At 41.1% G+C, this 17331-nt stretch overlaps 1 protein-coding gene across 1 annotated transcript in view; it reads left to right on the plus strand.

Annotated features, from left to right (window-relative positions):
- Window positions 1-17331, plus strand: part of gpr155a (G protein-coupled receptor 155a) — a 42236-nt gene that overhangs the window by 17189 nt on the left and 7716 nt on the right. Inside the window, exons 6-11 of the mRNA XM_052142332.1 lie at window positions 4174-4257; window positions 10126-10246; window positions 10643-10727; window positions 10902-10992; window positions 12168-12369; window positions 12471-12566. Of these exons, the coding sequence (XP_051998292.1) occupies window positions 4174-4257; window positions 10126-10246; window positions 10643-10727; window positions 10902-10992; window positions 12168-12369; window positions 12471-12566 (679 nt within the window). The remainder of the gene's footprint in view (window positions 1-4173; window positions 4258-10125; window positions 10247-10642; window positions 10728-10901; window positions 10993-12167; window positions 12370-12470; window positions 12567-17331) is intronic.

Below are 17331 nucleotides of genomic sequence, written 5' to 3' on the forward strand. Positions count from 1 at the left end.
GCTGCCTATTTGTGTGTTTGTGGTTTATGGTATTTTTGTACTTGTAGGCTTTGCAACCCTGATGCAATACTGTGTTCATCACCTGTCTTCAGTGCTGGGGTCTTGTTGGTACTCAATAGTTGCTTTTTCATTATCGGGACAGTATGAGCCAGGGTTATCATCTGGCCAACTGAAAGCTCCGGCCCTCGGGCCACGAGACCAAAATCGATCTGTGCTCCCACCATCGGGGCAATAGCCCCTCAGCGTTGCCCTAAAACCTGCCCTTAATACGCCGTCCTGGTGCCAATGTCAGACAACCCACCCATTTCACAGGCAACTGTGATCATGTTATCATGTTATATGCAAATCAGAAACAAGTAAATTCTTACAAAGATGTGGAATTGAAATGGCTAATGATTGGGGTTCTTAATTCACAGGAAAAGAAAAAAAGTACAAATACAGCAACATCAGTAATTGTGGATTTGGTCAGAGGAGGCTGATTTTGTCATTCATATGTATTTAATCCATGTCTGAATGATTTCATGTCTGGAATATCGAGTTTATATCGAATGTAAATATTAGCTAGCTAGCAAGATAAGTTGGCGTTGACAACTCACTGACTGTAACTGCCATAGTGTCCCGAGTGGTCTCTCCACTTACAGTGGGACAATGTCCAAGTACACCCTCCATGATCCCAGAGAAGGCACGATGAAGCCCCGGGAGTGACAGTGGTAATGCAACTAGCCCTGTGGCTTATGTGGCATTTGAGGCGAGACCCAAATATATGAATACAGTTGAAGAAATGAGAAAATGTGTCTGGAGAGATGCATAAGAGTTTTGTGTTCTTTCTTCTTCTCCAGCCATTATCTATTGAATCAGGGATCTGCAAAAGATACAGGACACTGTCAAGATGGCTGGCAGAACAATAGGGGCTAGTACAAATATCTGTTTTTTTACAGTCACCAAGATCAAGGAAGTTCTTGCACATTTACAGTTTCTTAAAGGAGGCATTCTTTTCCTTCAGGAAGCTCATCTCCACACTTTGAATGTCTCTCGTATTAAGGGGCCATGGGTTGGTGACTGTTTTCACTCTAAGTTCTCTGAGAGGGCAAGAGGGGGCAGCCATTCTTATCCACAGAGTCATTGCTTTTGAACCTGCATCAGTGATTTTGTACAATAATTGTTGGTGTGATCCTATCAGGCACCTTGCAGACTGTTCCAGTGGTATTGGCATGTATTTATGGTCCTAACTGGGATGACCACACACTCTTTTGATAGTCACTATGTATTTTTAAGGGAACATTTTAATTTGAAATTCAAAGTACAGTATTTAATAGATCTTTGTCAAAACATACGGCTTTGTCAACTGTACTAGAGTCGTGGAGTCTTATGCTAAGCAGATAGGCTTGTCTGCTGTCTGATAACTTTGACTGATTTTCTTACATCTCATGCATGACACCTAACTTCAGCAGTGGCCTACTGTGGGAGGCATTTAAGGCCTACATGCATGGACAGAAAATTGCATTCTACTGTCTCTTTAGGAAGTGTAAGACTTCCAGAATGACTGAAATATCTAACCAACTTTCTAGACTTGATTTTTAATATTCTTCAGCCCCTTCACACATAAGTTTTATAACTTACTAAGAGTATAGCTTGCTCCTAACCTTTTAAGTAAAAAAGCAGCTGTTTGCAGATTTGGAATAGCCCTTACCCTCTAACCAATTAAAATATCCTAGAGTTAATGAGGGCCTTGCCAATTATCTGGGTAAGCTTATATCTATTGCAGAGGTGCAGGTGGCAATTTAATCTCTGCAAAGCAGCAAATCTCCTGGCCCGTCAAATTTTACAAAGCTTTCTCCTCTCTGCTAGCCCCAATTTTACCAAGTGTATAATGAGGCATTTCTCTCAAGTCAGCTCCCTTTAACTATGTTAGAGGCGTCTATTTCATTATAACTTAAAGACAAGTACCCTCTACCTTCTATTAGTTACAGGCCGATTTCCATTCTAAAGGTGGATTTAAAAACTTTGTCTACGGTCCTCACTCACCGTCTCCAGCAAGTGATGCCCACCTTAATTTCTTCTGGCCAGACAGGTTTCATGTTTGGTTAGACATTCTTTTTATAATACTAGAAGGCTTCTCAACATTATTTTCTCCCCCTGTTCTGACAGTGCTGAGGTTGTTCTATCCCTTGATGCTGAGAAAGCATTTGATAGTGTTGATGGGTAGTTCTGAAATTAAATAATTTTTAGTTTTAAAAAAGTTTGGTTTCGGTTTTAATTTCATGTCATGGATCTGTATTTTATTATCTTTCCCTGTTGCATCCATGCATACTAATGCAACACAATATACATGCCAAGGCTGCCCTCCTTTCATTTTATTATTTGCCCTTGCAAAACAATCTGGCTACGTAGTGAGGAAAAGTTTGAGTTTGAACAACACATTTCCTCAACATCCTCAACATGTGGTTTGCTCCCAGCTTCCTTTAATTACCAAAGATGTCTCAGACAACCTAGTGGTTACCAATACCTTTAAAATATGGGCCAATTAAGGAAGCACTTTGGATTGAACAGAACATCTGTTTTGGCTCCTATATTGAACCATTACTCTTTTCAACCTTGTTTGGATCCAGTTATCCGTGACTGATCTGCTAAGGGTCTTGGTACCATCAAACACCTCTGCAACACAGGAATGTTTTTATCCTTTGCAGATTTATTATCTAAAAATTATCTTTCCTACACTCACATTTGTTGTTTCTTTCAACGAATGCATTTTGTACCAATTCCCTAATTTCCCCCCGATTCTAAAATGGACTCCCTTCTCTTTCTCAATGCGGACAAAAAGGGGTTAATTTCCAATATTTATGAGTCCATGGACTCTAAATTCAGACCCCAATGAACTCTTAAGAACACTTGAGAGCAGAAGCTGGGTCTGAATTGGAGCGGAATCTCATACTAGATCTGGTGCACTCCTCGTCTATATGTGCTCGACACAGTGTTATTATATTTTAATTATATTTTATATTCAATTTGTCATTCCAAATGAGTTTTTGTTAGTTTTCACTATTTTTCTTTTAGATTATTTTTTGTTTTCTAAGAGTCAGTTTAGTTTGTTTTTATTTACATTTTAGTTTCAGTATTTTTTTATGGCTGCCAAAGCTGAATGTTTACTGGTATCATTTAAAAAGTTTAACATCATTACATTTCTTAAGGCAGTCTTGTGTTGCCTCTATTAAGTTGTATTATCATGTTTAATGTGGATTGTAAATGTTGCAAATTTTACCATACAGGGTGAATATGGGCAAAGTGACAAAGGACAACTTAATCCCCGTTGTATCCATATGAATTTCAATAAATCATTATACATCATCACTAAACTGATCTTTTGGAAGTAAACAATTAAAGGTATAATTCACCCAAAAATGAATGTTCTCTCATCATTTACTCACCCTCATGCCATCCCAGATGTGTATGACTGAATTTCTTCTGCAAAGAATATTTCAGCTCTGTAGGTCCATACAATGCAATTGAATGGTGGCCAGAAATGTAAAGCTCCACATAAAGCATAAAAGCACATAAAGGCAGCATAAAAGTAATGCATAAGATTCCAGTGGTTAAATCCATATCTTCAGAAGTGATATAATAGGTGTTGGTGAGAAACAGATCAATATATAAATCCTTTTGACTGTAAATGTAAGTCTCCTTTGCGATCATTATTTCAAGCTCAGTTACATTTTCTAGCGCCATCTAGCATAGTGAACTTTACTATAAAGTGCAATTGAGCTTGAAATCCTGATCGTTCTGTAGACTGCAGATGTACAGTGAAAAAGGAGTTACATTTTGGTCTGTTCTCACTCAACTGATTAGATTACTTCAGAAGACATTAATTAAACCACATGGACTACTTTATGCTGCCTTTATGTTCTTTTTGGAGCTTCAAAGGACCCTGTTGACTTCTGTTGTATGGACTTACAGAGCTGAGATATTCTTCTAATATCTTTGTTTGTGTTCAGCAGATGATTGGCATTTTCCAGATACATTTTCAAAGTACTTGTTAGCTTGCACCGTGTAGAGTTTCATGACTGAACTTAAATGGATGTTCAGTTCAGATGTTCAAAGTTTTAATTTTTGTTTTCTTATAATAACATCTTAAACATTCTCTGAAATGTTCTGTTGTTGTTCTTTCTGTCTCTGCAGGTGTGGAGTGTTGCAGTAATGCTACTAAGCAGGAAGTTTTGTAGAATTCCACATATTTTCACCATAAATTTGCTGGTGGCACAGGTGAGTTTACAGAAAACCTGCTGGGTTTTTAGACATTTGGCTTTTCCACTAAAGGAATGTTTCATGTTCAAAACAAGTTATGCTCTATGGACAGCATCTATGACATAATTAGAGGTCGACCGATATGGGTTTTTTCAGGCCGATGCCTATCTTTTGAAATCCGGGTCGGCCTATGGCCGATTAATGCTGCCGATTTATTTTGGCCGATATGTGCTTGTTTTTAACCTCTTATTTGAAAGATAAAATGTAACACAAATAATTACTTAAGATAGACAAAATGTCTCAACAAATACATTTATTGAACACTTGACCAATCTGCACTTGTACACTTAAATTAAAAATGTATAATGTAAAAACATATTGTATAAATAATGTATAACATATATATTAAATAAACAAAGCAGGTGTTACGAACTGCTCCGAGACACGAAGGTTGAGATCCAAATGCAGCTTTAATTGGTAAGGGTATCGTTAAGGTTTTAATGGTATTACTACTCTTACCGATAGTGCTTATCGATCCGGTACTTTAAACCATTATTCTTAACCATTCTTTTTTTTATATATATATATATATATATATATATATATACACACACTCACCTAAAGGATTATTAGGAACACCATACTAATACTGTGTTTGACCCCCTTTCGCCTTCAGAACTGCCTTAATTCTACGTGGCATTGATTCGACAAGGTGCTGAAAGCATTCTTTAGAAATGTTGGCCCATATTGATAGGATAGCATCTTGCAGTTAATGGAGATTTGTGGGATGCCCATCCAGGGCATGAAGCTCTCGTTCCACCACATCCCAAAGATGCTCTATTGGGTTGAGATCTGGTGACTGTGGGAGCCATTTTAGTACAGTGAACTCATTGTCATGTTCAAGAAACCAATTTGAAATGATTCGAGCTTTGTGACATGGTGCAGTATCCTGCTGGAAGTAGCCGTAAGAGGATGGGTACATGGTGGTCATAAAGGGATGGACATGGTCAGAAACAATGCTCAGGTAGGCCGTGGCATTTAAACGATGCCCAATTGGCACTAAGGGGCCTAAAGTGTGCCAAGAAAACATCCCCCACACCATTACACCACCACCACCAGCCTGCACATTGGTAACAAGGCATGATGGATCCATGTTCTCATTCTGTTTACGCCAAATTCTGACTCTACCATCTGAATGTCTCAACAGAAATCGAGACTCATCAGACCAGGCAACATTTTTCCAGTCTTCAACTGTCCAATTTTGTTGAGCTCTTGCAAATTGTAGCCTCTTTTTCCTATTTGTAGTGGAGATGAGTGGTACCTGGTTTGGTCTTCTGCTGTTGTAGCCCATCCGCCTCAAGGTTGTGCGTGTTGTGGCTTCACAAATGCTTTGCTGCATACCTCGGTTGTAACGAGTGGTTATTTCAGGCAAAGATGCTCTTCTATCAGCTTGAATCAGTCGGCCCATTCTCCTCTGACCTCTAACATCAACAAGGCATTTTCGCCCACAGGACTGCCGCATACTGGATGTTTTTCCCTTTTCACACCATTGTTTGTAAACCCTAGAAATGGTTGTGCGTGAAAATCCCAGTAACTGAGGGTTATTATATTATATATATATTAACAAAGATAAACAATTACACAAAGATAAACGTTATATAGGCACAGTGATTTCAGGAAGGTCTACTAACATTACTGTTCAGGTGTGGTCTAAAAAGAAATCTAATAAAGTAGTCAATTGTAAAATAACACTGCATAGTAGATTAATGCTTATTAATGCAGAAGTTATTCATTCAAATGTAAGTGATTTTCTCTTTGCCTTTTGTTGTTTGATTCGCAATAATGGCTCAATCGTCAGCATGTTTATTAGACTGCTTCCCCTTTAAGACCGAGTTCAGGTCTAATAGACTCCTGATGCACCATATTTTCTCCCAACTATTTCCATAACTACATCCATTTAAGAAATAAACTGTGTTTAAGTGAATCTCCAAGCCGGTCGTTTTGACATATTTTTGTGTATAGTTGATCGTTTAGACGCGTACATGAAACCCAAAGTAGCCTATGCTTTGCTTGTCTCGTTGCGGTCTGTTTCGGAGCGCGCGCCACCTTTGGAACAGTATCTCTTGCGCTCTTTTTATTATTAAATGCGTCCCGCAATTTAGCAACAGTAGCTAGACTGCATTTTACAACAATCACCGATCGTGCTAATTCTGACGTTAAGTTTGAGTTTTAGGGAGAAATGTCAGTGCACCGCTGTGAAGGGAAGGAAGTTGTGCTAGACAGAATGCGGCTTATGTATAAATATTCTTTTTATAATCTTTGGAAGGCGAAATCTAAAATAAAATCAGACTAATATCACAGATCTAAAGTGTAACCAGGCTACGTTTGAATGTTTAGTTCTGTCACTCATTAAGCAGGGCTCGTGTTGTGCTTGCTGTGGCACCACGTGAGCGAGATCTCTCTCTCTCTCTCTCTCTGACTTCGGCGGACTCAAGATGGCGCAGAGTATGGCTGCTGCGTTGCGAGCTCCGATACAACCCTGCGGTTTATTGTTTGTTCTGTTTACAGTTCTTTATTTTTTTGTCTTGGATATTGTCTGACGTTCTCATCAGAGTAAGACGTCGTGCAAATCGACCCCCCGCTACCCAGCATACTACTACTATAATGTTCAGTTTCTGGACAACAAACTCTGCAAGCTGAAAGCGCGGATCTCTTTCCAACGAGAGACGAGGGACTGCTACAGAAACCTGGCTGGTTGCGGAGATTCCAGACTCGGCCATCGAAATCACAGGCTTTTCCGTGCACCGAGCGGACAGAGCGAAAGACCTCTCAGGTAAAAGCAGAGGTGGTGGTGTATGTTTTATGATCAACAAATCATGGTGTGATCAGAGGAACGTACATTTCATCAAGTCTTTCTGCTCTCCTGATCTGAAATATCTCATGCTTCTGTGTCGACCATTCTGGCTACCGAGGGAATTCACAGCGGTCATCATCACAGTTGTGAACGATCCAGTGCTGGTCGGGCCAATCAGACTCTGCGCTACAAGACTGTTTTGATCACACGGACTGGGAGATGTTCCGGTCCGCCTCTGATGACGACATCGAGGTTTACGCTGACAGCGTAACGTGTTTCATTAGGAAGTGCGTAGAGGATGTTGTTCCAACCAAAACAATATGGATATACCCCAACCAGAAACCATGGGTTAACGGCGAGGTTCGCGCGGCACTCAATGCGCGGTCCTCCGCTTTTAATTCTTCTAACACGGAGGAGCGTAAACAAGCCAGTTATGCCCTCCGTAACACTATCAGTGAAGCCAAACGCCAGTACAGGCACAAACTTGAAGGTCATTTCAACACCACTGACTCTAGAAGTATGTGGCAGGGAATTAATACCATCACGGACTACAAACGGAATAAAGACGCCGCCGTGAACACTGCTGCATCTCTCCCGGATGAACTTAATACATTTTATGCTCGTTTCGAGGACAACATCACTGCCCTCGCGGCATTTTCACTCGCGGCTGACGCTACAGAGGTTGATTCACTCTCCGTCTCTGTTGTGGATGTAACCCGATCCTTCCGACGGGTGAACATCCGTAAAGCCGCGGGTCCAGACGGCATTCCGGGCCGCGTCATCAGAGCGTGCACGAATCAACAGCCCTATCACCATCAATGGAGCACCGGTAGAGAGAGTCAGCAGTTTCAAGTTCCTCGGTGTCCACATTACTGAGGAACTCACATGGTCCGTCCACACTGAGGCCGTTGTGAAGAAGGCTCACCAGCGCCTCTTCTTCCTGAGACGGCTGAGGAAGTTTGGAATGAACCACCACATCCTCACACGGTTCTACACCAGCACTGTAGAGAGCATCCTGACTGGCTGCATCACCGCCTGGTACGGCAATAGCACCGGCCACAACTGCAAAGCCCTGCAAAGGGTGGTGCGAACTGCCAGAAACATCATCGGAGGTGAGCTTCCCTCCCTCCAGGACATATACACCAGGCGGTGTGTGAAAAAAGCTCGGAGGATTATCAGAGACTCCAGCCACCCGAATCATGGGCTGTTCTCACTGCTACCATCAGGCAGGCGGTATCGCAGCATCAGGACCCGCACCAGCCGACTACATGACAGCTTCTTCCCCCAAGCAATCAGACTTTTGAACACTTGATCTATCAGGATCAATAATTAGCACTGCACTTTATTAATCTTATATCTCACACTGGACTGTCAACATATTCTCCTCAATATACTACTTCATACATATATATATATATATATATATATATATATATATATATATATATATATATATATATATATATATATATGATTTCATATACTCCTTACTTATTGTATTGTATATTGTGTGTATTGTTTACTGTACATTGTATATAATTATTGTGTTGTGTAAGTATGTGTACACTTGATATGTAAATTGTGTTGTGTAAGTATGTTGTTTACTGTAATTGGTATGTCTCGTCACTGTCATGACTGCTATGTTGCTCGGAACTGCACACAAGAATTTCACCTACTGTTGCACTTGTGTACATGGTAGTGTGACAATAAAGTGATTTGATTTGATTTGAATAGCTAAATTGCATCACAGACAAATGGTTTCATATTATTATACATAGAAGTGGCTGGCGAGATAAAATAACTTTCTCTTTATAGCAATAATAAATGTATTTTCTTAATTTCTCCAGTACCGACAGCAGAACCGATAACGTCCGAGCTTACCAAAGCCAGTCCTTCAATAGCCTATAGTGCGTTGGTATATTTTTTATTACTTATTTCTCTGCATTGAGTGACAACTCTCTCAAATATAAGACACACAAACAGAACAAATAAAAGTCTCAGATTCACTGTCTGTAATTGCAAAATTCTTGCTTACTTATTGTGACATGATAGCAACCCTTCTGCTGTGATAATGCAACTTCAACTATGCTATCAATATCCAAAGTAGCCGAACGTCGCGTTTGTCGTGTTTTTTCTTGAAGTTGGCAGTAACGTATCAAAAGTTTTAAATTAAATATAAAGGAGTTATACAAATGTAATCCTTACTGTTTTCTCCAAGGAACTTAGCTCCTTCCTTAGGCACTGGATGAGGTCTGCTCACTCTGCTGGAAAATGACTCTAGGGGCAGCGTGCGTTAAACAAGTGTTCCACAACAACACTAGGCTGCCCACAGATACGCCTGCCTAATAATCGGCTTGATATACTTGGATATTGGCCGATGCCGATTATGTTAAAAAAAATGCAAAAATCTGCCAATTAATGGGTCGACCTCTAGACATAATCATTGAAGTTTGTAACAACAAACGCAAAAATTGTTTGCACAGTATAGCTTGCGATGGGAGTTTATGGGGCACGTGTACCAGAGTGTTTCAAAACACTCAAAATATGTTGCTCGTCTCTTTTGTTAAAACCCTTGCATACATTTCTGTACTAAAATGTGTTCTTTGAGCTGTAAAGTCTAATTCATCCTTTTAGTGGCTGGACTACTGTTCTAGGTGAATGGCAATCTTGTTATGTGTTATAGACTCCTGTAGGTGGATTTTTCTCTGTGTTTTTCTCTGTCCTTTTCTGGTATCTTTTTATATATTGTGTGAAAGTTTCAAGTTCTACTGGTTTAACATGTTTATGACAGGTGAAATATTGGATAAAACTTTGCCCAGGCAAGAAAATTTGCAACACTAGTCTCATGTTAATTATGGCTGATTTCAAACATAGACTTCCACTGTAAAACATTACTGGAAACGTGAATTCTGCTTGTTATTTCCAATTTCAGAGTAACAAACGAATATAATTTTTTTTTTGTTAAAATGCAACCTGGTATTTGTCCCACTACACAAGCTAACCACACAATCTCTCTGTTGCTGTGTTTGCAGTTATTGGTGTGTGTGGGTATGATAGTGTGGAAATTTGTAGCAGAGCAGGACAACTTTCTAGGTCAGGTGTTGACCTTTACCCTACTGTACGTCTCTCTCTACAGCACATATATTTGGCCTGGTGAGTCATTGAAGGTGCCTTTACAGAACTGCTAAACATCACCTGTCCCGCAGCATGATGTCACAACCACTAAACACTACCTGTCTCTACACAGCATTAAAAACACTAAACACTACTGTTCTGAAGCACAACACTAACTCCATTATAAAGGTCAAGCATGTAATTTCTGTGCTATTGACATCAAATGGAAATGCAAAAAAAAAAAAAAATCCATTGTTTTATGTATAATAGCCCCTTTTTTAAACACACTTACAAAAAATATATTAAATGCATGATAATGGAAGTAATGGAACCAAAACTTTTCTTGGTACAGGAATTTATTCTGAAGAAAATGTCTTAGGAAAAAAAGCAGTTTCAAAAATTTACAAATTATTGCATGTATATTGTGTTGTGAAGGTCTGATCGCTCTGTCTCTGCTCCTGCTGAGGAGGAATGAGGAGGTGCAGGTCAGGCCAGGGCTCCTTCTGATCACTGGCTGGGGGTGAGTGTAACATTCACAGTGTGTTAATGAAGACTTTTCTATCACTTGAGTTATATCCTGCTGAATAACACGTGTTGATTTGATTCCGTCATACTGTAATGAGGCAACAGATTTAGGATCAAGAGATGAATGTCTATTGTACTCTCTCTCTCTCTCTCTCTCTATATCCTGCAGTATTCCTGTGCTGGCCTTGAGTGTCCTTCTCCTGTCAGGGGAAAGTATGCCAAACACTATCGACTCTGCGTTCTTTTATGGAAGTAAACAGGTACATGACAATAACAGAAGCAATAGCTTTATTGACACAGCACATAATTCTGATTTGCTTTTCAAATACAGACTGACTGTCAGCACTGTTTTTGTTTGCAGCTGTAGTCAGTATCCGGTAGCTCTAGTAATAAGTGTCAGCACAATGAAAAGAAACTTCCTTCTCCAACTGTGGTAATCTCTGAAAATTTGGCCTCTGCTCATTTCCATCATGATGTCTTGCTATGGTCCTGAAACCATTAGACAACCTAAGTGCTGGAGTGGGCATTAATTTACTTTTTTTTACATCAATAACTACTGCATTCTATGTATCATATAGATATATAGGGATATGCAAAACTACATCTGAATGTATTGTCGTCTTGGGGAAGCCCAGTCTTATTAGGTTGCTTTAGAGACTTATCTTCAGAACACACATGCTTTTGCGTTAACTAAAAGCTGGACAGAGTACAAAAGAATGGAATAGATTCTCAAGTCTCATTTTTAAAAGATGAAACTATTTTGAACTTGATACAATGTCTTAAAAACACAAGAAAACATTGGCAGAAGATGCTGTAAAAAAACAGAACAGCCAAAGATGCCTGTCTGCATGTGTGCATACACCAAGTTTAAAAGCATTTGGAGTTCAACTGGATCGTAATATCTTGAAATTGGAAATTTGTTGAAGGTCATGGTTTTGTTACAAAGTCAGTGCTTTGAGTTTGATGGTTGTAGTGCCTTTAAAGCTGAAGTGTGTAACATTTTCAATGGTAAAATACTTTCTCCTATGCACAGACAACTATAAGTAAGCCATTCATAGATTAATTTTCTTGAAAACTGTAAACACCGTTGCTGCATCTGAAACCACGTACTGTCACTGTATGTACTGTAATTGATGTGCAAGTAGGGGGTTGATTTGCATTGCATGGATATAAACACATCATCATTTTCTAATATCTGTTCTGCGGAAAGAAAGTAAGTCATATGAGATTGAGAAGGCAAAAGGGTGAGTAAATTACGAGAGAATTGGTTAACTATTCCTTTAAATCTGTACTATAACATATACACATTTTGTGTATAAAAAATGTAATAGATAAACCATAAGTTTACTATCTGAAATTATGTATAGTTCTTTAAAGGTCCTAAATCACTAATGAATGACAGTAATTTTGTGGATGTGTTTGTTGTGTGTTGTAGGTGATGTGCACATCTGTGGTGTTGTTTGTGAGTATTGTGGTCTGCGGGGTCTCTCTCACTTTACTCAGCAGAGGCACACAGGAATATCACACACTTGAACACAGATCATCGTCTGGTAGTGAGGAGGATCTGAGACCGTCCTATGACACAAACACACAGAGCACTATTGAGCAGCCTTCCACCGCAGGCAGCATCAATGCAGGTTACACAACTCTTATTGTTTTTCTAACTCTAGCTATGTCTAGATATTGATTTTGAATGTATTTGAGAGAGGTTGACTATTGTTTGTGTGTTTTTTTTTAGAGTGCCAGATGTGTGAGTGCGAGTGTGTTCGTGAGCAGCCCATGCCTGACATGATCATCAGCACAAATCCCATAGAGGAAGCATCCATACAAACAGGTATCTCTCAGTTCCTGTTCACTCCAACTGAATCTAGATAAGATAAGAAATGACTTGATTGCAGTGTAGACAGCTTTATTAATTATAATAGGAATGGTTGCATCACTTTTAGTCTAGTAAATAATTGTAAAGTACTGTCATAAAATGAAGGAGCTGTCTGATTCAGCCAAAACCAATTCACTTTTTAGTTAAATGCAAATAAGCCAAAAGAGTAAACAAACAAAAACATACCATTTTTGGACATGTAGGCTACCATGGTTACCATCTAGAACCATGGCAATACTATTTGGTACCATCATTGTACCATGGTTCTGACACATTATTACTGTAAGGTCCTAAATATTAATGTCAGAATATAGTAAAATAACATTATATTAATATGACAAGAAATTAAGTGAAAGTGTATAGAAAGTGTCTGTTCTATAGAGGGGATGAAGAAGTCAGAGTGGAAGCAGCAGAGATGACAGGATGAAGTGAGGGAGCAGTGATGAGAGAAAATGAAGAGAAAAGTGATGAGATAATAATAAGATTAGCGCTGTGAAGCACTGTAGGGTTACAAGGGTAATACCATGGTACTGTATGATTATTACATTCATATTTAATGAGTTTTTTATGCTACTCAAGATACTGAGAACTTTACTAGGAGCACTATGGTCCTAATAATGTGCCCGATATGGTCTTCTGCTGCCCATCCGCCTCAAGATTTGAAATGTTCTGCATTCTGAGATGCTATTCTGTTCACTACAATTGTACAGAGTGATTATCTGAGTTACTGTAGCCTTTCTGTCAGTTCCAACCAGTCTGTCCATTCTCTGTTGACCTCTCTCATCAACCAGGCATTTCTGTCCACAGAACTGCCGCTCACTGGATGTTTTTTTTGTTTTTGGCACCATTCTGAGTAAATTCTAGAGACTGTTGTGTGCGAAAGTCCCAGGAGATCAGCAGTTACAGAAATGCTCAAACCAGCCCAATTGGTTCCAACAATCATGCCACTGTCCAAATCACTGAGATCACATTTTTCCCCATTCTGATGGTTGATGTGAGCATTAACTGAAGCTTCTGACCTTTATTAATTATTTTATGCATTCCACTGCCGCCACACGATTGGCTGATGTTTAAACAACTTAAATAATATATTTAAACCTATAGAAGCGATCTAAGTGGCATGCTAAGTGAGTGTGGAGCGGAGGGGGGTGGGGCCGGGACGGACTATCGCGCGCCCGGTCCCCAATCGGCCTGATGAGGCGCGCGAGGGATAAAGGCGGCCAGTGACGATGGTTCGAGAGAGAGAGAATTACGGGCATGTCCGTCATGTGTTTATGTTTGTGCTTTTGGTTTGAATTCAGTTTTCATTAAATTATCATTTATATTGACAAGCCGGTTCTCGCCTCCCCCTTGCCCATCCTTTAACTGTGTTACGTTGGTGCCGAAGCCCGGGAAGGAGGAGGGATGCCCATCGCAGAGTCCTCGACACTGCCGTCCACCCTGGGGAGCGCCGCTGCCATCTGCTGGGTGACGGAGTAGCCCGACCGCCCGGATGCGGGGAACGGCCGTCGTCCGCGGAGCAAGTGGGGACTGGATAACCTGACCGCCTGGAGCGAGGGAGCCGCTGCCGGGGGCGGAGGAGTGCCCTGCCGTCCCCAGAGATGCGGAGGGGTCGAGGGAGACCGCCGTCCGCGAGGGGAGGAGGGAAGAAACTCTCCGACCGCCCGGAGCGGTAGAGCCGCTGCCAGGGGCGGAGGAGTGTCCCCATTTGCTGCCAGAAAAGTGGAGGCGCGTTCTGCCCGCTGGGGGTCGAAGGTTTCACTCCGGTTTGCCCGGGGTTGGAGCGGCTGTCGTCTGCCTGAGTGTGGAGGAGTGTTCGAGGACCACGCAACGGTACATCAGAGAACCGGTGAGTGAGCTTTTTCTCTCTCTCCTCTCTCTCTATTCCGACCCGGCCCCGCCCCCCTCCGCTCCACACTCCTCCCGGCACCGTTTTGGCCTTTTCCCTCGCCTATTTTTTTTGTTGTTGTTTTCTTCCCCTCCTGTCTCCTCCCAGGGCGAGGAAGGCGGGGATGACCACGTGGGACGCAAGATACACCCCGCCCCAGGGATGGTGGGGTGTACGTCATTCCGGTGGCACCCCGGCCTGAGATAACGCCGGGAGGAGTGTGGAGCGGAGGGGGGCAGGGCCGGGTCGGAATATCACGAGGGATAAAGGCGGCCGGTGACGATGGTTAGAGAGAGAGAGAATTAGGGGCATGTCCGTCATGTGTGTTTATGTTTGTGCTTTTGGTTTAAGTTTAATTAAATTATCATTTATGTTGACAAGCCAGTTGTTCTCGCCTCCTCCTTGCCCATCCTTTAACTGTGTTACAGTGAGCAACTTGCATTATGAATTGGCTGTTGCCATAACAATGCGCTATGTAGCACAAATTCCAAAAGTCTCTGAAAAATTGAAAATTAAGATGTGAATGAAGAAACATTGCATGCTGATTTTTCAGGAATTTATTTCAGGTTTTCACAAACAAGTTGATACCTCTATGTGCACATCCCCACCGGTGTTACTTCACTGTGGTGGGGCAGTTTTCACGGTGACCCTTGCAGCCCTGGCTAGCAGTTCCAGGTTAAAAGATTACAAATTAAAATGTAGGAAATGAAAAAATAAATAAAAAAATTATCGTATTGGACACAATTAGCTGTGAATTATTGGTCATTGGAGTGGCTCAGAAATTCCATATTGGTGCATCCATAATTTTGATATCAACGATCAAATATGATGATTCTTTTGTGAGGGACCCTCTTCCCAAAAATTAAAGGCAGCTATATGTATAAATTACCCATTTATAAACTCAGCAAAAAAAAAAAAAGAAACATCCTCTCACTTTCAACTGCTTTTATTTTCAGCAAACTTAACATGTGTAAATATTTGTATGAACGATTCAACAACTAAGACATCAACAAGTTTCACAGACATGTGACTAACAGAAATGGAATAATGTGTCCCTGAAAAAATGGGGGGGATGGTGTGGCTGTAGTGCTGCAGGGCACCTCCTCCTCATGGACTGCACCAGATTTGCCAGTTCTTGCTGTGAGATGTTACCCCACTCTTCCACCAAGGCACTTGCAAGTTCTCTGACATTTCTGGGGGGAATGGCCCTAGCCCTCTCCCTCGGATCCAACAGGTCCTAGATGTGCTCAATGGGATTGAGAGCCTTTATACACTGATCAGCTACAACATTAAAACCACTGACAGGTGAAGTGAATAACATTGATTATATTGTTACAATGGCAACTGTCAAGGGGTGGGATATATTAGGCAAGTGAACAGTCAGTTCTTGATGTGTTGGAAGCAATATGTGTTGGTCAGAGTGTCTCCAAAACAGCAAGTCTCCACCTGCAATGGATAGTACCTATCAAAATTGGTCCAAGGAATGGAGCAATGGAAAAGGTGACCTGGTCTCATGAATCACATTTTCTTTTATATCATGTGGACGGCCGGGTGCGTGTGCATCGTTTACTTGGGGAAGAGATGGCAGCAGGATGCACTATGGGAAGAATGTATGGTGGAGGCAGTATGATGCTTTTGGCAATATTCTGCTGGGAAACCTTTGGTCCTGGCATTCATGTGGATGTTACTTTGACACGTACCACCTACCTAAAGATTGTTGCAGACCATGTACACCCCAGGCAACTGTATTCCCTGATGGCAGTGGCTTCATTCAGCAGGATAATGCATCCTTCCACACTGCAATAAAATGTTGGGGAATGGTTTGAGAAACATGACAAAGAGTTCAATATGTTGACTTGGCCTCTCAATCTGATTGAGCATCTTTAGGATGTGCTGGACTAACAGGTCCAATCCATGGAGGCCCCACCTCAGAACATACAGGACAGGATCTGCTGCTAACTTCTTGGTGCCAGATACCACAGGACACCTTCAGAGGTCTTGTTGCGTCCATTCCTCGACTGGTCATAGCTGTTTTGGCGGCACGAGGGGGACCTACACAATATTAGGCAGGTGGTTTTAATGTTGTGGCTGATCTGCGTGTGTGTGTGTGTGTGTGTGTGTGTGTGTGTGTGTGTGTGTGTGTGTGAGCGAGCGAGCGAGCGTGTATTTATCACTTTGTGGGTACCAAATGTCCCCATAAGGATAGTAAAACCCGAAATTTTTGACCTTGTGGGGACATTTTGTCGGTCCCCATGAGGAAAACAGCTTATAAATCATACTAAATTCTGTTTTTTGAAAATGTAAAAATGCAGAATGTTTTCTGTGAGGTTTAGGGGTAGGGTTAGGTTTAGGGGATAGAATATAAAGTTTGTACAGTATAAAAACCATTATGTCTATGGAAAGTCCCCATAAAACATGGAAACACAACGTGTGTGTGTGTGTGTGTGTGTGTGTGTGTGTGTGTGTGTGTGTGTGTGTGTGTGTGTGTGTGTGTGTGTGTGTGTGTGTGTGTGTGTAATTTCAAAAATAATATTTTTTGTAAAAAGCTTTTCAAATATGCCCCCCTGTCTGTCGTAGATCAAACAGCCCCCAACGCACAACATTAGTTAAGTCAATGTAGTTGTCTGGCTGGACTGGTCAAACAGAGGATTTTTTTATAGCGCCACATAGTCAAGGATTTTTCAGTTTTCGAGATCATTAACCCACGAATGGCTTACTTATAGTTGCGTTTTTAACTTGACATTGTCTTTTCATTGGCAAGAAAAAAGGAAAGACAAATGCAATGGTCAAAGGTGGTCCATTTGACGCGTGTGTACAGACAATTCAAAAATA

The sequence above is a fragment of the Xyrauchen texanus genome, chromosome 14, assembly GCF_025860055.1.
Source record: "Xyrauchen texanus isolate HMW12.3.18 chromosome 14, RBS_HiC_50CHRs, whole genome shotgun sequence".
NCBI classification, from domain to species: domain Eukaryota; kingdom Metazoa; phylum Chordata; class Actinopteri; order Cypriniformes; family Catostomidae; genus Xyrauchen; species Xyrauchen texanus.